At 35.6% G+C, this 22,334-nt stretch overlaps 1 protein-coding gene across 3 annotated transcripts in view; it reads right to left on the bottom strand.

Annotated features, from left to right (window-relative positions):
• LOC107715830 (neuroplastin-like) overlaps window positions 1-21,785 on the bottom strand; it is a 35,503-nt gene extending 13,718 nt beyond the window's left edge. Inside the window, exons 1-4 of one of the 3 annotated variants that reach the window (XM_016522042.1) lie at window positions 21,340-21,775; window positions 10,002-10,349; window positions 5,168-5,345; window positions 2,697-2,791 (exon numbers count right to left, since the gene is read on the bottom strand). In XM_016522042.1, coding sequence (XP_016377528.1) covers window positions 2,697-2,791; window positions 5,168-5,345; window positions 10,002-10,349; window positions 21,340-21,406 — 688 coding nt within the window. In that variant the 5' untranslated portion in view covers window positions 21,407-21,775. Of the gene's footprint in view, window positions 1-2,696; window positions 2,792-5,167; window positions 5,346-10,001; window positions 10,350-21,339 lie in introns of all 3 variants that reach the window. The other 2 variants (XM_016522043.1, XM_016522041.1) reach the window with 2 other exon arrangements.
• Window positions 21,786-22,334: the final 549 nt, after the last annotated feature.

The raw sequence follows: 22,334 nt of genomic DNA on the forward strand, positions 1-22,334 counted from the left end.
ACACATTTAAATTTGAATTACCTTAATGCAAAACATCTGATTAGTTCTTTGTGTAAATTCTATATTTAAATTGTATTTATAAAAAATCTTAATGCAGGAAATCTCATTCTTATTAGTGTCAGAAAGAAAAAAAAAATCATAAATGGAACTTCATACTATATATAATAAATCATATTCATAATATATATAATAATAATAATATATATATGTATAGAGAGACAAAAAGATTGATATTATATTAGTATTTTATATTCGTATTTGATCGTTAAAAACAGTAATACATTTATTTATTTTTTAAGTGAAAATGAATGTATTACTGTTATCTGTTTCTAATGAGAATCACTGTTGAGAACACTGGAAAAACACATTTCTTAAAAGTCCTAATAATAGGTGTCATTCTCTTTTGCAAAAAAAACAACAAAACAAGTTATGTCAAAATATAATTTCTAAGAATGTAATTGCTAATACAAATATTTTCACTGTAAATACTGTTAATTCAGGAAATCTCATTCATATTAGTGTCATAAAGAAAAAAAATCATACATTATTTAAATTGTATAGAAATTGTACATAATTATAGTATACTATAGTATTTGATGTACTAATGATTAAAAAATTACTGTAAAGAAAATCAAATGAGAATCACATTTGAGAAAAATGGAAATTACAAATAATTTGAATAGTCCTAAAAACAGATGTCATTTTCTTTTTGCAAAATAAATAAATATAAATGAATAAATATTTAATTGTGAATTTAAATAAATATTTAATTGTTAATGTAATTTGTTAATTGTGGTAAAATGTGACCTGGTCATGTTTTCATTTGCTCCTTTTTCGGTCTTTGTGAAATGATTAGACATTAAAAAATATTCACCAAAATACTTGCACGTTTATTCCTGAACAAGACTGATATGAATAAGCTCATAAGGCATCTTGTGGCTCCAGTTGTGCATGTAAAGAGATAGAAACAGGACAGGAACAATACGTCAGGATGAGGGCTGCACTTCCTCATCGCGTGTTTCTAGCAGCAGAACGGAGCTTGTGGCACATGGGAGCTGAATGCTGTCATCTCACAGACTCGGGGCAGAAAAGCCCGGCCAAAGCGGACAGCGATATCAGCGCGTTACGTAACCAGGCAACGCTTCAAGAGAGCCTTGACATAATGGTCCGGGCATGCTCAGTGCGTCTGACGGCCGTGTCAAAACAAATTGGCTTAACTGCGAGGAACACGCAGGCAAGCTCAGACTGTGTCGGGTCTCGGGGGTTTGTGGCTGCGAGCGACGCTGCCACTGTTTTAGTGGAGATCACAATCCACTTCATATACATACAAACATTATTTGTGTCATCTGTAGCTCCCACTGTCCAGAAAACAAGCTAATAACCTCAAAACGAGTCAAGGACATGCCTGGATCATATTTCACCACAAAAAATAATGAAAAAATATAATTTATTTAATATGCAAAACGACAACAATAACAACGAAACAATATTATATTTATTTGTCATGTACTAATTTATGCTTATTTAAATTAAAATAAAAATATATAAGAATTATTCAATTAAAATGTTAAAATCATGGTATTAGAGTGTTTTTTACTTCAATAAAATAAAGTAATATAAATAAATAAAATTGTAATATGCAAAAATGGTATGTCTATTTGCCAAATACTAGTCTATGCATAATTAAATTAAAATGAATCCAAATAAAAAATGTATGATTAAAAATAGTATTTTTTTACTGTAAGAAATAACTAATTAAATAAATCTATTAAATATATTTTGTAATAGTATTTATACTAACTTATGCTTATTTAAATGAAATTATATTAAAAAAATTAAATTAAAATAGTTTAAATAAAAACAGTATTACAGTTTTTACTGCAATAAATAACATCTATTTTTGCAATATTCAAAAACGAATGGTATATTGATTTGTCACGTGCTAATTTATTTTAAATTAGTTTTTTACTGTAATATCATAAACATATACGTTATATATACATATAAATTATACATATACATATAAATTAATTTATAATTAATAAATCAATTGCAAATAAATTGTAATATGCAAAAATATGGTATATTTGTCATGTACTAATTTATGCTTATTTTATTTTATTTAAAATAAAATAAAAATGTATATAAGTTAAAATCATATGAAATATAATATATGAAATGTAATACAATAATTTCATATGAATAATATATGAAATTATTGTATTACAGTAATTAGAATCTAATGAGAAACACACACACACACAAAAAAGTAAAAATTTAAAAACTGTAAAAGATTGTCATTCGTCACATTTTTTTTCCTTCCACTTCTGAGTGCTTTTCATTTAGCGTCTGAAATATCCAGTCGCAGCACGTCTGAGTCGTTATGAAGTCCAGGCCGGATGGTTGGCCTGATTATGAGTGACAGCAGCTATCTGGGTGTCACTACGCCACCCACCGCGCGGACAAATGCTAACGAGACGCAATCGCCGTCTTCAGCCACAGTGAGACTTCAGGACGTGACTGTCTGGATTCACTCCGGCAAACTGCTGCTCTCCACTGAGTTTATTTTAAGGTGAAGAGAGGCTAATTACACTCCAAACAATACCTAATTATAACACGGGTTAGGTCTCTACTGGATGGCAACAGCATTTGGATGGTAACAGTATGTTAATGATTTTTGTGAAAGGATTTCCTACCTTTGACCTCAATGGAAGTGTTGGCATTGGGAGCAGACTTAAAGGTGTAGACGCACATGTATTCACCCGAATCGTCTGTCCTCGGTTTACTTAACCTACAAAACAAGAAACACAAATCACTGCCAGCTCAAAACTAGAACATCTTCACAAAACTGTTAAAGGAACAGTTCACCAAAAACTGGAAATGCCATGTTTACTCCCCCTCATGTCACTGCAAACCTGTATGCTGTTTTATTTATTCAGCGAAACAATCCAAATCTGAAGAATTCATTTTCTCCCATATAAGCTTACATTGCTTGCACAATATTTCAAGTCTCCTGAAGCCATACAGCATCTTTGTGTGAGGAACATTTGCATTTATGTCATTTGGCAGATACCTTTACATTGCATTCAAGGTTTACATCAATGCATGCATTCCCTGGGAATCAAACCCATGACCCTGGTGTTGCAAGCATCATGCTCTACTGTTACAGTAAATGCAGGACCAGAAACAAGATTCACAGAATTCTGACTTTCTTTCTTGCATTTCAAATCTTGCCAATCAGATGTCTTGCAGTTCTGACTTTGTTTCCATCATAAAATGTAAAAATAATTGCAACTTCTCACATATCTCACATCTCACTTTTTTCTGGCAGTTCTGAGTTTCTCACAACTTTTTTTTTCCAGAATTGCAAGATATAAATTCTGAATTTCTCACAATTCTGTGCAGTTCAAATTTTTTTTTTTGTCACGAAAAAAAACAATTGCGACATTTTATCTCACAGTACTTTTTTTCACAATTGCAAGTTAATATCTTCCAAATCTGCATTTATATCTTGCAATTCTGATTTTTTTTCTCAAAGTTGCAAGAAAAAAGTCAGATAAGATCAACTCAAAATTTCAGAATTTTGAGATTAAAAATCTGCTATTACCGTTTTCGTTTTTTTTTATCCCATGGTAGAAACAAGCTTCCATAGAAATCTTAATTTCATTCATATAAAAAAGGGCTACAAAACGCCACTAATCCTGAATATATATATTTTCAGCAAATGATTACTTCCGTTTCTGTCTTATCACATATTTCATATGACTTCAGAGGGCTTAACATATAATATACGTCGTTATAGTTCTTATATACATGCATACATAAATGTCTTTTTTTGAGTTTAAATGTTTTCACTATAAACCTGTGAAGCAAAGAGCAAATGAAAAATAAGGTTTGGAATGACATGAAAGCATTTTTGTGTGAGCCTTTGCTTTAAGAGCTGATATTAATCACTGAAAAAACACTACATTATTAATCATCAGACAGAGAAACCTATTATGACAACATTTTGAGAAAGCATTTTTCAGGCTGTGTGGAGATGTGCTTTGGGAGCTTGATTACGCAGAGCTAGAGCTGTCTGTTCTGAGTGCAAGCGTCTCTGCGGAGCCTGTGACATGCAGTCTGACAGCAGATCGCCCTGCGCCACATCACTCTCGGCCGGCTGACAAGACTTTCTGAAAGCTCTGGTGGGGGGTTTCGCTCTGATCAGACGTCTTACTAAAGAGATTTTGTGCTTGAGCATCCTGATTGTCCTCAGAGATTCCTGCGATTGCTACACTAAAATCCTCATCTCAGAAGAGCTCCATATTACAGACTTCACAGGTACCTGAAATACAGTTTGAAACAAAGCTTCTTCTGAAATTTCACCCCAAAGTCAAAGAAATAAATAACAGACGTTGAGAAATCAGATTCTCAAATCCAAATAATGAAACATATAAATGATGTTTTGATTAAATGTAAATGAAGTCTGGTTTAAGAACCACAGATTTTTGCATTTTGATATTTTCATTTTTCGTGCCATGATTTTCATTACTGTCCTGTCAAAAAAAAAATTAACAATGATAATATATATATATATGTGTGTATGTATGTATAATATAATAAAATACATTAATATATATAGAATAATATTTATTAATATAATTATGGAATTAAACAATAGAATAAAATACAATAACAAATAAATAAACACACACACAATATATATATATATATAATATTTTTGAGAGATCACAATCAAGAATAATGGGAATAACGGTTAGGTTACAGACAAAAAAATCTAATAAAAAAAAATAATGCATTAAAAATGTAACTTTTTGCAAAGTCACAATATAATTTCTTTTGCTTTCTATTTGATTTTGGGGTGAAATATGACATTTTCATGAGATCCATCCACCTGTCAGCCAGACTAAGCAGTGCAGTGCAGAGTAACAGGCCTGGAATACAGAATACATATATTAAACATTTATTTGCAGTGCTGCCTGCTGAGATATTGGGCTTTCTTAATCTATCAACATGGTTCCTGCTTGTTTTTATAATGTGAGGGACGAGTTGAAATGATTAATCTGTGGTAACAGACAGCATGTCACAGTGAAAAAAAATAAAAAATAATTTCTTTAACATCAATGATAAGCACCAATAAACTGGTTTCACATTGAAATCTCACTTGAACTCGGTGTGTTTGTGCTCTGTCCTTGTTTTGGAAATCTCCTGTCCGTTCTTCATCCAGAAGGTCTCCCGGTGGGTGCTGTGTGAGTTAGTGAGGTTACACTGAAGGGTGATGGGCAACTCCTGCCCGCTTTTAGGCTGCAAAATCTCCTGATCGGAAGCATTGATTCGTGGCTCTGAAACGAAGACAACGTACAAGGACAATTAGTGAAGAAAACATTATGTGCTCAATGGACATTCATATTTCCTTCAGACCTTCCTGAATGCGGTCCTGTGTGGGGAATGGAGACACCATATTAATTAATTTAGTTTTGGCTATAGGAAGTTAACATGTCCATTTATAGATTATCTTGATGCTTAAAAAGAAAATTCACTCAAAGATAAAGATCCGGTCATCATTTATTCACCTTTACGTCATTTCAAAGCTTGCTTTCTTCTGTGAAACAAAAAAGATGTTTGCAGTGAGCTGCTTTTTTTCATACAATGCAATTGGAGAGGAAGCAGCGACCACCAAGCTCCAAAACATCATGAAAGTCCACAAAAATCATGTATTTGAAGCCACAGCATGTGAGAACAGCCGTGGACTAGAAAAGCTTGGACATTCGTCTTTAAATCAATTTGATTTCCACAGAAGTCATTCAGGTTTGAAAAGACACATAAATGCTGATTTTTCATTTTTGGGCGAATTATCCCTTTAAGAGCATATACACCTCCATACTTGCCTGAAATGGGACAAAAATGGCTTGCAATTTCTTCTATTGTGACACATTTCATAAAATAGTCACTGAATTTGCACCTGCAGACAATCAAGAATCAAAAGTGAACGTGCAGTTTTGTTCGGACCACCATTATGAGCCTCATCAATTGAAAACGAGGACGCTTTTACAGCAAAATCATCCATCTTCCACAGTTTCCATTAAATCCAGTTCAACTTGGATCATTTCATGTGCAAGCTGCAAAGTTTCGAATAACAGTTCTGTTTCTGTTCAGCTTATTTTCTCTTGGCATTTTATGGCATATATCAGTGGCCAAAATTTATATCCAGTAGTAATGTTTTACTGTTTCAATAATTTATTGTCTAAAGGACAGTCAAAATAAAATAAAAATAAAAAAATCTGCAAATGCCTGTCATGCAAGTTCTACACGTCCTATTTATGAAATATTACGGCCAAATGATGCTTTTAGCTATCAATAAAACACTAAAAAAATATTTATTTAATATTATTTTATTTATGCATTTGAATTACATAATGCCATTTGAATTACACGGTTTCAACATTAACATTATTAGTTCATTTTAAAATAAACAAACTAATAAATTTAATTTAAGGTATCAGTCATACAGGTTTCTCCATTCAAAAAATCATGGCATAGTTTAATATTAACTATTTGCATCAATTTGATTTTATTTAAATAATTATGTATTCAAATAGCATCTGTTTAAAAATAATTAAATTTATTCATTTACAAATATGACTAGCTGTGGAGCAACTACTAATATTCAATTAGTTAAAATGTGTGAGTTTGAATCCAATTGAATTTATTGATAAACATATAAAGCTGGTTATTGTGTATTTAAAACAGTTTATAAGTACTACAGAAATCTGACCTGTTTATGTTTAAACTGTATAATCCAAAAGGATGGACATTTGATATGCAATTCAGATAAATGTATGTCTAAATATTTTTTGGAGTGAATTTTTCTCCATTTAACACATTTTATCATATTAACGGTTTAAATATTCAAATACATTCCATAGATTTTCCCTCAAAATTAGGACGGAAGCACGGCAAGTCTGCAGATTGTTTCTGGGACTACTACGGGCTCAAATAACAAAACATCACTACTTTTTATCCTCATTTAATAAGCTTTTAATTTAAACGCACATCACTGAGCGAAGCGTCCGGGTGTGTGAATCTCTACCGTAGCAACCACAGCACCCAGTTGGAAAAAGCAGGGCGAGGCATAATCACCCTGTGATTGGTTTGTACAGTAAACCTCCAGATATTATTCCCGCTCCGCTGGGAGGGGCTCGGGATCATCCTCCAATTAGCATTCCTTACACCTTCATCAGCAGTTTGGTTTAGCCGAGGGGAACGTTATTGCTAGTACTCTCTCTCTTTCTCTCTTGGCTGGCGTCAGATTGCTTACCCTCACCTACACACTATCTGTCTGGACGGCTACGAGAACTTCTGGAGATCCTGCCGAAGGTCATCTGGAGGTCACCTGCTAAGAGGAGAGAGTTTAATGGTCAATCAATCTGTCCTGCTCACAATCATCAGTCACCGATGAGGAGTTTGGCAAGGAAAACTGTGAAGAGAAGTTTGGGGTGAAAATATAAGTATTAGTGATGCACCGATACTAAATTTCTCTGCCAATACCAAGAGCCGATTATTCAGAATGACATCTGCCGATATCAATATCTCTTTCTTAAAGGACCAGTCCACCCAAAAATTCTGTCATCATTTACTCACCCTCATGTTGTTCCAGACCTGTATGAGTTTCTTTCTTCTGTTGAACATAAAAGAAGATATTTTGAAGAATGTTGGTAACCAAACTAGTAGTTGCTGGTAGCCATTGACTTCCATAGAATTTTTTTTTTCATACTATGGAAGTTAATGGCTACCATCAGCTGTTTGGTAACCAACATTATTCAAAACAGAAGAAAGAAATTCATACAAATTTGAAACAAGTGAGTAAATGATGATAGACTTTTCATTTTAGGGTGGACTATCACTTTAAGAAAAAAAAAAATCTCTTCCAACTAATGCCGTAAACAGTACAGTGATCTCTCTCATTTTGGTACATTATTATAATCTTAAAGGTTAAAATTAACAGCAGAGCTCAAACTATTACATCCAAATGCAATTTATTATCAGATATAGTCAGTGTTGGATGTACTGCATTACTAAGTAATTAATTACTGTAATTATTTACTTTTCTCTTGAAAAAGTAAAGTAAGGGATTACTCTTAATTCTTCTGTAATTTAAATCCTTGCATTGTTCAACTGGCTGAGGTTGGCATGGGATTTAAAAAGTAATTAGTAATAAGTAATGCAACACTTTTTGGAGAGAGGAATTTAATTACACTGTTGAAGATCTAATTAGTAGCTAGTAATTACTTACCCAACATTGGATATAATAATCACACTCAAAAACTGAAATGTTTGTGCTCAACTCAATTTCATAAAAAGATTTATTCGAACATACATATATAATTAACAGTAAATAATCTCCTCTCTGTTGATTTTATAGCTCATTAACCAACTGTGAACACTGGATATCTTTCCTGAGGTGAATGCATTAAGTGACATATCGTTCATAAGCAATTGGCATCTTTCCATGGCTGAAACTCTGTCTGAGCGATTACATGAGACCTGATTAATTTCAGTAAGTTGTACTGTATCTTTCAACACCTTCTGATTCTCTTGTATGATAATTTCATGCTATAACTAGTATTAAAGTAGAAGAGACTCTTACATTTTTTTTGTGATAAAATGGACAATTTGAGAGCTTTTGATTGACAGGACAAACTCAGCTCTGATCATCGGCTGTTTAAAACAGATAATTGCCGATACATCGGTGCATCCCTAATAAATATTAAAATGAGCTTTGCAGGTTTGGGAGGTTTTCACTACAGTCTACAGCCTCAGCACACGAGAAGCTCGACAAGACCACCATCAATCTGGACATGGTCCTGTTGACAAACTATACGCTTCGGCATGTATAGCCTGTTATATGCATGTGATGATGCCGTATCACATGGATATAATATGACAACACTGACTCTCAGTAATGACAGAATATGATATCATGTTATTTGACACAGAAAGATGTTTGTCTTAATTTAGCAAGCCCTTGATGGACAGTAATCCCTGAACTTCAGTTAAGCACACATAAATGAATCAGACCCGACTGATTGGTTTATGTTTGGGGATCAGAGCGGGAGGAATATCATGTCATTACTGAATCACGGGCAAACAGTAAATGCAAAGAAGGCACAAGGTCATTCTCCAGCTGTGGACGCACACGGGTCAGTTTTACACCAGAGATAAGATTATGATTTTTTTTTTTTTTTTTGAGATATTGAGATAAGGAATTGCCCGTATAACTGAAATTACCCCTTTTCCTTGTGTCTTCTTCCTGGTCCCATCCACCCTTTTCCAAGGACAAAATGCACAGATAAAACACGGCATGACTTCAAAGCGCCGTTAGGCTTTACGCTCTGCACAGGGCACACAATGTCAGGCTTTGAAGTAAATAAAACAACCCACGCAACGCAAAACTGAAAAACAAACAGGCAAAAGATTCCTGAGTCCGTATGAAATGAAAATAAAGAACCCAAGCAACACAGGAAACACAGAAACAGCCAGGATGGGCATGTAGGGTGAGGGAGGAAGGAGTGAGGAGGAGGAGGAGAGGCAGACAGAGAGCAGGGATTTGTCTGGGTTTGTGGTCATCCACAACCAGACGTTTTTGTCCTCTAAGGACCACAGTGTAACCCTTGTGCAGTCTAAAAATTCTATTCTTTTTCAAATGCAATTCCAGTTCCTCGATTCAAATTCCGAAATTGCATGGGATTTTAAATGCATTCTGAGTTCATTTCAGAATGATGCACACACATGATGCACATCAGCTGAATTCAGTATCATTATAGCTGCATGCAGAATGACATATCAAACTAAATCACTCCCATTAAAATCAAATCGCACCACTGGTATAAACGCAATATCAAAACCACGCCGCCCAGCCCTAGTGCGTAGCTGCTTGTGCACAGGGGACACAGTGGGACACTTGAGCATCTAGCTACTACAGTACATAGAGCACTCACTCTGCAGCACGGATATGGTGGCTTGCGTTCGGATCCAGGTGATGGCCGGGTTTTGGCGAAGGTCGTTGCGGCGCGGGTCGTTGCTGGCCCGGCACTCGTAGATCCCGGCGTCCTCCAGCGTGAGGCGGGAGATGGCCAGAACGCTCACACCGTTGGCACCGTACGCCGTGTTGATGGACACCCGTCGCTTGCGGGCACCGTCCCACAGCTGCTTGAAGGAGTCCGCCCTGTTAATATCGGCATACCACCACTGGATCTCCGGCACGGGGTTACCCACCACATCGCAGTACAGCTCAAAGGCGTCTCCTGTGAGCTTTATCTCTGACATTGGCGACTTCACAAACCCAGCTGGAGAGGAAGAGGGAACCATGGAGGGGAAGAAGTGTGAGGGGAAACGGGGAGAAAAGGGGTGTGTGAGAGAAAACCAAAGCGTCCGATCAGTTGGAAAACACAAAAGAAGAATGATCCAAATGCAAATCAAGAAGAAACGAGCCAGAAATGAGTGGAAAACAGTTGGAAAATAGTAGAAGACAGAATAAAAGAGCATCAGTGAGAAACAGGTTAATGGACCCCCTATCACACATATGACCTTCAAGGCTTAAAACGACATGTTTGGCTATTGCAAACAAAAATAAACATTTGGTCATTATTTACTCATTCTTATGCCCATACAGGTCTGAGTAAATGATGGCAGAACGTTCATTTTTGAGTGAACTTTCCCTTAGTTTAAACACATTCACATATATGTTTCCATAAAGGCTTCTTTACTATTTCTACACATAAATTTACTTCTAATGCTCTAACCATTTCACTAATATCTTGGATAAATCCTACACAGATAAAAACATTGGCACATAAAGCAGTATATAAAGTCTGGAAGGATGCTGCATTATGCTTCACATTGGCAGGATAATTTAGTGATGCTCAAGGAATCAGCGAATCTCCCTTTAGCATGTCTTCAATGCCATTTTTCACCGTCTCTTTGTTTGGTAGAAAATATAGCATTGATAAATGGTTTGAATAAATGCTTTCACTTTAAGGTCATTGTTCATGTTTTGCCTGATAAAATCGTTTTCTGGCAGCACTGCATATAAATAATAATAACAGCAATAATAATACAAATTATTATTATTGTTATTATTATTATCTTAAACACCATTTCTGTCTTTATCAATATGGTTTCCATTAAAAAACATCTAAAAATCCTTAAAAATGGGAAACAAAATTGTGTAAAATATTTTCTGGCAGCATTGCAAAATAATAATAATAAAAATAGTAGTAGTAGTAATAAACCATTTAAAAATCCTTAAAAACAATAATTTACTTGAGAAGCACAATTGAAAATACAGATTGGATAAATAGAATATGTAGAATAAATCATTAAGAATAAAGAGATAATTTTAATTTACATTTTTAATAATAATAACAGTATCTCTCAGCCAGTATTTTTGTCTTCACCAATATGTTTTCCTTTACAAACCATGTAAAAACTCTTAAAAACAATAATTTACTCGAGAAGCAAAATTGAAAATGCAGATTGGATAAATAGTTATGTAGACTAAATGCTTTTACTTGTATGTACAAGTAATACTAATTTTGCTTAAGCAGCATTTTTTTTTTACCAATGTTTTCCAGTAAAAAACATCTACAAATCCATAAAAATAAGAATTTACTTGAGAAACAAAATTGTGTAAAACAATAATTGCTTGCTTTCTTGCTTTTAGAATATACTGTATATCTTCAATGAAGTTTCTACCTAAATTGGACTTTTATTTTATTTTTTCTAACCTCACTGACAAGAAAAAGCATTTTGTCACTGAGGTAGGAAAAATAAACTTAATTCAAGATATATTCTCTTAAAGCAAGTCTTATTTCAAACAATTTTGCTTCTCTAATATATGTATCTTGTATTAAGGACGCTTAGATATTTTTACCAGAAAACAAGACAAAATTATTATTTTATTTATTTATTTGCAGTGAGCCCTGAAATTCTGTGTGCTTAAGAAAAGGTATTTTGCAGAGATCCAGATGGCAATACCATCAGCGCATCCCTATTTATCCCAGGAAACGGTGAGATACGAAAGGATGATGCCCTTCGAGATGAAGTTATTACTGTAACGGATTACCGGGCCTGTAAATGAAATGATTCATGAAGGTTTGCTGGAGTTTACAGCATTACGGCTCTCACGGCGAGAGACTGAGCCCACGGAAAGGTGAATTTCACGGGCGCGGAGAAAAGAAATATGCTTGCATCTCACATCAGATCTACTTGCGACTCGATTCCTGTCGACCCCTGATGATTTTACATCGTTCCTGTTTATCGTACCACTATCAGCTTGTCACATGCATCCGTGAGATGTCAGAGCTGACTAATGCACAGGTGGCGTCAGCCACAAACATGTAACCTTAGTCACACACAGTCTGGAGGAGATTCGCTTGCATCTCTACACAATCATCTTCAGACTCAATCTGAAAAACTACATGAAAACAAGCAAATGTGAGCTTGCATGTCTCGGATGTTTCTCCTCAAATCCCTGTTCAGAAGTCAAGAGTACTGTGCATTTAAATGAATCTGAATAGATCTCACTGGGGTCTTTTTCTCAGGAGAAACATCAGAGAAGCAGGAGACTTCAGTAAGATAAAGAAAAGCGTATTACTGTCTAGCAGAATCAACGACAGATCTCATTTGTGATGGTTCTTTCCTCTGGGTGCAAGTATGAAATATCACATTGACATGATGACTGTGCTTATAGTTTCTAAACTGCAGTTCAGTTTAACCTTGGTGCGTGATGAATGCCGCCCGTGACGCCAGGCTAGGCTTGCCTCCAAGTGCTAGCGACTGCTCAAGATGGGGATTCAATCATCCCAGAGCGCTGTGAGCTCACGATGTGTCTCATTTTCAGATCTACAGTAGAGCTGGAACTCGCAGCCAAATATCAATAAAACGTGTCAAAATGTGTTAGGGCTGAGTGATTTATCTGATATCCGTGATATAACATAATATACACTACTAGAAACTAATGCTTTCATTCAGTAAGGACGCATTAAATTGATCAAAAGTGACAGTAGAGGCATTTACAGTATAATGTTATGGAAGATTTCTGTCTCAAATAAATGCCGTTCTTTTGAACTTTCTATTCATCAAAGAATCCGGAAAAATAACATGTATCACAGTTTCCACAAAATATTAGTAACATAGTTATATAGTAATATAGTAATCAGCAGCAAATCATCATATTAGAATGATTTCTGAAAGATCATGGAGTAATGATGCTGAAAATTCAGCTTTGATCGCAGTAATAAATTACATTTTACAATATATTCACATAGAAAACACTTTTTTAAAATTGTAATAATATATTAATAATAATTATACAATATAAAAATGATACAATAAAACAAAAGTCGCACTAAATTTTCATTACACAGCCCTATTAGCGCTTTTTTCTGTATCTAAAAGGATATTTGGAAAGTAATTTTCTCATTTTACACTCAAGAAACTGGCAAAGGAAACATTTTGGCAGGTCATTCAAGGAGACTGAGGTGGTTTTGTCATATAATCTCAGGATGACAAATGAACCGGCGCTCAGAGGACGCCTAAGCTGTCTTTTAATCATCATTCCTAAACACAAATACAAGATGGATCAAGCTCAGCATGTTCGTTTGTCTCTGCTCAGGAAGATGACACTACTAAAAGACAGAAGTGTGTCGACATGCTTCACTAGCCTTTAACATTCATGCATCTAGAAATGCAAGGTCAACATGAAATCAAATTAGACTTTAAATGCATGTTCCTGGTCGTATTGACAATGACTTGAGATTGATTTCAGTGAGCGTTCAGGTGTTCAGAAACAGCAGAGAGACACGGATGGAAGCCGGTGTGTCTGTGGGTGTGTGGAGTGAGCTATGAAAAGACACAATTTTCACGTAGTTGAATTCCCTGCCTGAGGCACGATCGTGTGAACCATAATTATATTCTCTCTGAATAAAGACATCCGTGTCTGGAGCTTTCAGCCACACTAACGAACAGATTGGGCTTTCACACCTTCTCTACTGGAGCGCCATTCTCCGCAAGCCTCTCCGGGAACAGAAACATCTGGATGGTGCATACAGCGGTGCATAATGACACGCATTCATTGAGGCTTTTCAATCAAATCAACTTGCGCCCAGCATGCTACTTCTGCATGTTCATGTGTCTCAAGATTATGCTATTAGATTTAAAGGATGAAAAGAAAAATGAAAATTTGCTGACAATTTACTCACCCTCAGGCCATCCAAAATGTAGATGAGTTTGTTTCTTCATCAGATTTGGAGAAATGTAGCATTGCGTCACCAGTGGATCCTCTGCAGTGAATGGGTGCCATCAGAATGAGAGTCCAAACAGCTGATAAAAACATCACAATAATCCACAAGTAATCCACAGCACTCCAGTACATCAGTTAACATCTGGAGAAGCCAACAGCTGTGTGTTTGTAAGAAACAAATCCATCGAGATGCTTTTTTTTTTTTTATCTTTATAGCTACATATAATAATAATCGATCCACGTGTTGTTTTGGCTTGTAAACAGTGCTTGATCTGTACAGATTTCTCTCCTGATTCAGACCAGCTTTTTCACTGAAAGAAACATTATTATGGATTATTATGGACTCTGAAGTTTGAACTTAAAAATGTCGGCTTCACAAGATGTTCACTGATGGACTGGAGTGGTGTGGATTACTTGTGGATTATTGTGATGTTTTTATCAGCTGTTTGGACTCTCATTCTGACGGCACCCATTCACTGCAGAGGATCGTGAGAGGTTGGGGAGCAAGTGATGGAATAATACATTTCTCCAAATCTGATGAAGAAACAAACTCATCTACATCTTGGATGGTCTGAGGTTGAGGCCATCCAAATTTTCAATTTTCGGGTGAACTATTACTTTAAAGATGATTCAGTTTCAATAAACTGTTCAATATTGCAATGCTGCTAATTCTGAACTAATTACATGATACTCTAATATTCTCACGTGTTAACCTGCTTTTGTTAACAGCAACCCGTGCCAACTTAAAAAAGGCGTTTAACGGTGGGATCTGGCAGCTTGAGTGTGTTAACGGGAGCACTTGAGTTTTTCACCTCTCCGGTGGGAATTACGGCTCACTGTAGGACAATAAAACACCACGCAGATCCAAAAACACAAGCTACCGCTGCCATATTTCCACACACACACACACGAGTGTTGAGTAGGTGGAACGGGTCACGAGTGTCTGCCTGTCAATCTGTCTACTATATTAAACAATAATCAGTGATCCTCATTCATATCATGATTTTAGAGTCACGCTGCAGTGCATGTCGCATCCTTTTCTCTTCCATGACAGGCTGTGATTTCTTCATCTTCTTTCTAACAACGTCACCCGTAAATTGCATATGGAGTATCTAACACAGGTGGTAAGAATGAGTCATTTTTTTTCTGCGGTAGAAACTCTTAACGGTTTGCGCAGGTGTTACATGAATTTTTGGTAAATCTCAACCAGCGTTCTGAGTTAATGCCCTGCCATTCGCAAAGAACAACATGTGCCCGTTTTCATACACGGATCAACGTGTCATGTGATTTCAAAAGATGACTGTATATACACAACAAATAATGGCCAAAGCTGAGTTTCTTACAATAACTCTGAATGTTCAGCTGGGATATGGGATGTACAGCACCAGACATACATTTTTTTTTTTATCAGAATGTCTTGATAAATGTTTATTTTATTTTAAACACACACATATATGTATGTGTGTACGCAAATTTTATATATATATATATATATAATTCATTACTTAACCCCTTATTTTATTATTTTTATTAATTTAATTGTAGTTTTTATGCCAATGTTGTATTTTTTTCCTTGTAAATGGTTTTGTGTATAATGCAATTTAATATTATAATATTATATGTAAACACAATCATGTCACGTGCAAAAATGGTCATAATCATAATCTTTTTGTATTTTTGTCTTGTTTTTCAGTAGAAAAATGTCAACATTTTTAAATCAAGATATAATGTACTTGAGATGCAAAATGACAAGAAGTCTTATTTTCTGAGAAACTGATCATAGTTAAGTGAGTTTATGAGGAAAATACGAATTAAGTTTATTTCTCTGAGACTACTGACAGATGTTTGCCTCGTTTTATGGATAAACACTTCATTTTGATGACATTTCTCAAAAAAACAAGAATTCATATCTTATTATCTTATGTTTTGCATTAATCAAAATAATATTGATATGAATAATATATCTACAATTTCTTTGATGTTCCCTCCATTTCTAACAGTCCTCACTAGCTCATTTGAAATGGTTCTGCAGTGTGACAAATGAATTAAAAGTACAAATATTTCAATTAATATGAGGTCAGAAAATCCACATGTATAATAATTGCAAGAAGAATGATCAAAATGCTGTTTAAATAGTTTTAGATAAAGTATAGCATGTCTCACCACAGGACACGTCAACTAGCCATAAGCCAAAGTTTGCATTAATCAAAATAATATTGATATGAATAATGTATCTACAATTTCTTTGATGTTCCCTCCATTTCTAACAGTTCTCACTAGCTCATTTGAAATGGTTCTGCAGTGTGACAAATTAATTAAAAGTACAAATATTTCAATTAATATGAGGTCAGAAAATCCACATGGAAACTGATCATAGTTAAGTGAGTTTATGAGGAAAATACGAATTAAGTTTATTTTTCTGAGACTACTGACAGATGTTTGCCTCGTTTTATGGATAAACACTTCATTTTGATGACATTTCTCAAAAAAACAAGAATTCATATCTTATTATCTTATGTTTTGCATTAATCAAAATAATATTGATATGAATAATATATCTACAATTTCTTTGATGTTCCCTCCATTTCTAACAGTCCTCACTAGCTCATTTGAAATGGTTCTGCAGTGTGACAAATGAATTAAAAGTACAAATATTTCAATTAATATGAGGTCAGAAAATCCACATGTATAATAATTGCAAGAAGAATGATCAAAATGCTGTTTAAATAGTTTTAGATAAAGTATAGCATGTCTCACCACAGGACACGTCAACTAGCCATAAGCCAAAGATGTGAGCATATCTGCCTTAAATAGGATTAATACTGTAATTAGCATCTCAAAAGCTGCAGCTCACAACTTGAATTCAACCAAAAATGAATATTCTGTCACCATTCACTTTTATTTTCTCAAAAGGAGACGTTCAGCAGAATGTTCATACTGCTCAAAACCAAACAATCATATCATAAACGAAGCCCAAAAGCTCTTATTTTGTGTTCCACCAAAGAACAGAAGTCATGAAAACGATGACAGAATCTTTATTTGTGACTCAAGCATCCCTTGAAAATACCTTCAATCTCACGGCTGTCGGCTATGGATGTCACTGTAACTCGTGAGCTATTTATACTCAGAAGAGTGCCTTTATACCGTGAATTGTTCATGAGGCCAGATTAGACATGGTTCATAGACATATTCACGCCGCACGCCACAATGAATACAGCCTTTCCATCAGACAGAGATTACAGTGTGGTTTTCTGCTTCTATTACAGACAGCACTGACCGAATGACAAACACAAACCGCCCTATAAAGCCCCAGTCCATTAAGAGTTACTGGATTCTCTCCCGCAAAAATAACTACAAAGCCACAGTTCTGCGCTCCTCGTGTCTGTTCTAATAATAGAAGCATGCAGCAGAATGAAGCAAAGCCATTTACAGTCCTGTAGATATCTGTTGCTGTTCTTATGAGCGAAGCGCACAGTCAGTAATGGCTCAGGGCTTTATATATGCAAGCTACACACTGTTTACATCTTCATTCCTACAATCAGATGAATTCATTAACAGTAAGATGAGCTGCAGGTAACGTAGCGTGTGAAGGGAAGGCGGCAGATCGCTGCACAGCTGCTGTGTGCAGATGTGAGAAGTGAGACTGAGATTGGGATGAAGCCAGTCTGAATGCTGGGATTCAGATCTAATAAATGAAGCTGGAGCCATGCATTTCTGTGCCACTGGCGTCACATACATATTGCAAAAATAATGCAATGATAAAAACAGGTTTCCCAAACACCCTAGTTGAACAGTAATTCCCGCCCCAAACTCACATTGGTTGAGCAGCACTAACGTCTCAGGCTGGTCTTGATATACTCAACAAATAGATACGACTTTTCTTTGTGACCCTGAATATCAGTGATGATATATATATATATATATATATATATATTAGTGCTGTAATATTGCTTTGGCAATATTTTATGTAAACCCAATCATGCCAAGAAAGTACTTTAAGAATTATTTTAAAATATCTTTAACAATCATAATTGTCTTTTTATATTTAATCATTTTGTATTTTTTCTTGCTTTCCAATACAAATACGTATTGTTGTTTTTTGTTTTTTAATCAGGATGCATTTACTTGAGATGCATAAGAAATAACATAAGTTTGTTTTCTGATAAAATTGTGTTTGTTTTTAAAATAGCAGCAAAATCTGCCCTGCATTCAGAAAAATAAATATTTTTCTCTTTAAATTATGTTTATTTTCTGACCTCATTGGCATATTTTTTTGTCTCATTTTAAGCAAAAGCAGTTTATTTTGATGAATTTACCAAAAATAAATTTTAGACTTTATATCTTGTCATTTTACATCCTTGCAAATTTACATTTACACATTTATGCATTTGACAGACATTTTTATCCAAAATGATTTGCACTGCATGTTATCAGTTCATGCATTCTTTGAGAATTGAACTCATGACCTTGACAGTATTATTATTGCAATGCTGTACTGTTAAATGCATCTTGATTTAAGAATAATTTTAGATGACTGTATTGGAAAACAAAAATACTGAGAAAGAACATCACTTTATACAGTGTAATTATTTTACACCAAATATGTCATGCCAAGTGTTTGAATAATGTCAATGTTCACCTTACAAACCTAGTTCTTCTACGAGCATTTAACCCCTTGTCAAAGGTACAAGAGAACACTAGTTTACTTAAAAGTCCAGTCAAAGACTGTCTGATTCATATTGCATGCAAAAATGACAAACACTGGCTGACAATGCCAATTCAAATCTGACTGATTGTCTTTAAAAACAAAACGCTTTACAGTCCGCTCAGGTTGTCTCTTCCTTATAAGTGGGCAGTTCTTGGCTAGAATAAGCTGATAACAGTCAAATGCCTGGCTATTAAATACTAACCACTAAACATGTCCTCTAACCAACTCTACTTCACATGAGGTGCTTGTTCCTTTGGGGTTCTGAATTATTGCTTTCAGTTGGTCTCAGGAAACACTGAATTATTCTAGGCATATTTTAATATTAAGATTTGAATATTAAGTCTTGAGTGGGCCGCATCGGAGCTTGAATCCCAGAGTTCAGCCCTGAGAAAGCAGCCAGTCGAGCTCATGGTGCCTACAGAGGGTCTGGAATCTGTTCAGCTGGCTTTATCAAACAATAGCTGGATTATCCAGGAGAGCCACTGACCTTATGTCTGAACAAATCAAAGCAGACCTTCACTCTCACACACGCACACACACTTCTGTACAACATAATGAAATTTAGAAAAACAATGTCTGTATCTGCTATAAGTGCAGAGCATGTTTATTCATTACTTTTCTTTACCAAGCACTTTAAAGGTGAAAAAACATTTAAAAGAAAAAAAAAATTTATTTTAAGGGTCACAACTATATATAGAGACTGAGACAAATTTTATATAGATATTTATATAGATCCAAGTTTAATATATAGAGCAGCATTATTTTAGTATAATTGATATACCATTATAGTTTTTGCTAATATGTTGAATTAAAAAAGTTTAAAGTTGTTGAGCATAATTGTATTTGACTTTAGTTCTTGTTTATTTATACATATATTTGCTGTTATTAATTTGTGGAAGCTGAAATCAATAGTTTTTATGGTTGATTTCATTAACATTTATTTTATTTCAAGTGACCAAAATGTTTTTTTTAATGGTTATATTTTAGTTTCAGTTTTAGTTATATAAGAACCCTGCTATAGAGCTGTAATAAATAGATAATTGGTCACAATGTGAGGCTTTTAAAATATTAATATGTTAGTTTCAGCAGCCAGACGTTTCGGGAAACCTGTCTGAAAGTCAATATTTTGCATTAATATTTGGTGCAGAAACTACACGCCTCTCATCGGACCATCTCTGTCTACCTGATCTGGTTAAAACAGCCATTCAGCCACACTAACATATTCTCAGGATTGAATAAAACTTTCATAAGCCCATTAAATACATTTCTAGTCGACTACACATTTTACAGCCAGACATCTGTGCTGCCAGAACCTGCTTCTGTCCAGATCATGTTTGATGTTTACATTCGCCAGATGCTTTTTCTGGTGACGCGCTGCACAAAAACAGCCTTTTTGGACACAAAACTGACCGATGCTTTGCTGTTGTTTTTCTTTCCCCTTTCCTTTTTTTTTTTTTTTTTGGATCCTGAAGAGGGAATACCCTGGCCTTGTTTGTCTGCAGGTGATATATCTGCCCTCTCCTGGTCACAGCTGTGACAGTCCAGCATGTAAAGTCAGAGACATGCCTTCAGGGACACGCACTCATTATTTACCGCTCACAAAGACGCGGCTTTCCATTTCTAAAGCAGATGCGCTTACATAGAACTCCTACTGCATTCTAGCTCAGACTAAAACCTGGTTCTATATGTGACCCTGGAGCACAAAACCAGTCATAAGTAGTGACATATTTGTAGCAATAGCCAACAATACATTGTATGGGTCAAAATGATCGATTTTTCTTTCATGCCAAATATGACCCCTTTAAGCAAAGATCATGTTCAATGAAGATATTTTTGTAAAATTTTTGATTAGTAATATGCATTGCTAAGGACTTCATTTGGACAACTTTAAAAGTGATTTTTTCAAAATTTTTATTTTTTATTATTTTTTTTGCACCCTCAGATTCCTGGTTTTGTGGACCAGGGTCACGTATTAGTAACTTTCAACATCAGGACATTACATAATGTTTAGGTTTCTCCTCAGTCATGAGATCTCCTCATCGCAGGTGCGAAGATGTGAATGTCAGAAGGGTGAGCGTAAACAACACGACGAATTATTCTGGAGAATATGGTGAGCCGAAGGAAAACACTCCTCGTTTAGGGATATACTATTAAAATAAGCCCTGATTGTGTGCAAACATTCCCACTTGTGTTGCGCGCAATCTCCTCTCCAGCCTTCGCGCTCCACAAACCAGCCTGACTGTAATGCAGCGGGGTGTCTGTCATCAGAAAGATGGCATCGACCTCTAAAGCAGATTACACAGATCCCAGACGAGCGCGTTCTTACCGTTCTGAGATGATACATATGGGAGCATCGCGAGGAGCAGCGCGAGCATCCCGGTGTAGGACAGCATCCTGCAGGAGGATGGAGACGGGACACGGCGAGCAGGTGATGGACGCGGAGCGGCTTCAGACGCAGAGGATGGCGGAGGAGGAGCGCGGACAGACGGCGAGAAACGCGACAGGCGCTGCGCGGCGGCTCTGCTGCATGGAGGACGGGTGAGGATGAGGATGATGCTGATGCTGTCCGGAGCTCAGGGATGCGGATGCTGATGCTGCTGGAGATGATGGTGATGATGATGGGCCATCGGAGTGTCCGTCATCGCGGAGAACCTTCGGCTGTCAGTGCGCGCACCCGCGGCTCATTCGCGCGCATCATCAGCTGTCGGCGCGCGCGCTCCCGCGGGGGCCTCGAGCGCGTCAGTTCTGCGCAGCGACTGCGCAGGCCACTCAATAGAATCAAAAAAAGAAACATTACTCCACAGTAAAACAAAGTGAAATAAAAGCGCACATTTTCAGCGTGTTTATACTGAGATGCCTAAAACTCTAGCACTCTCTATTCTAATTCTATTTTATCTATTGGTTTTCTTTTTTTTATTAAAAACACGACCCTTTAAGACTTGCACTCTATTTGTTTTCTATTAAAAAAAACACGATCTTTCTGTTTTTTTTTCTATTCTATCTATCTAAAAACCTTGCTACTTGTACTGCCATTGTCAAAGCACTTGATTTTGATTGCTTCTATTGTCATCATTTGTAAGTCGCTTTGGATAAAAGCATCTGCTAAATGACTAAATGTACATGTAATGCCTAAAGGGAGACACTTTGAACTTCAATTTCCTGTGGGGTTTTTCTGCAATGCATTTAATAGTAAAGGCAAACTTTGAACAGCAATGAATATTCCAAAAACTCATTCACCATATATTTAATTGGGGGGTTATATTCAAATTGGGGTATGTTGTCCTATAAAGTTTTTTTTTTTTTTTAAGCAAAATCGAATTG

This window comes from Sinocyclocheilus rhinocerous, unplaced genomic scaffold (assembly GCF_001515625.1).
Source record: "Sinocyclocheilus rhinocerous isolate Xijiao unplaced genomic scaffold, SAMN03320098_v1.1 scaffold540, whole genome shotgun sequence".
NCBI classification, from domain to species: Eukaryota; Metazoa; Chordata; class Actinopteri; order Cypriniformes; family Cyprinidae; genus Sinocyclocheilus; species Sinocyclocheilus rhinocerous.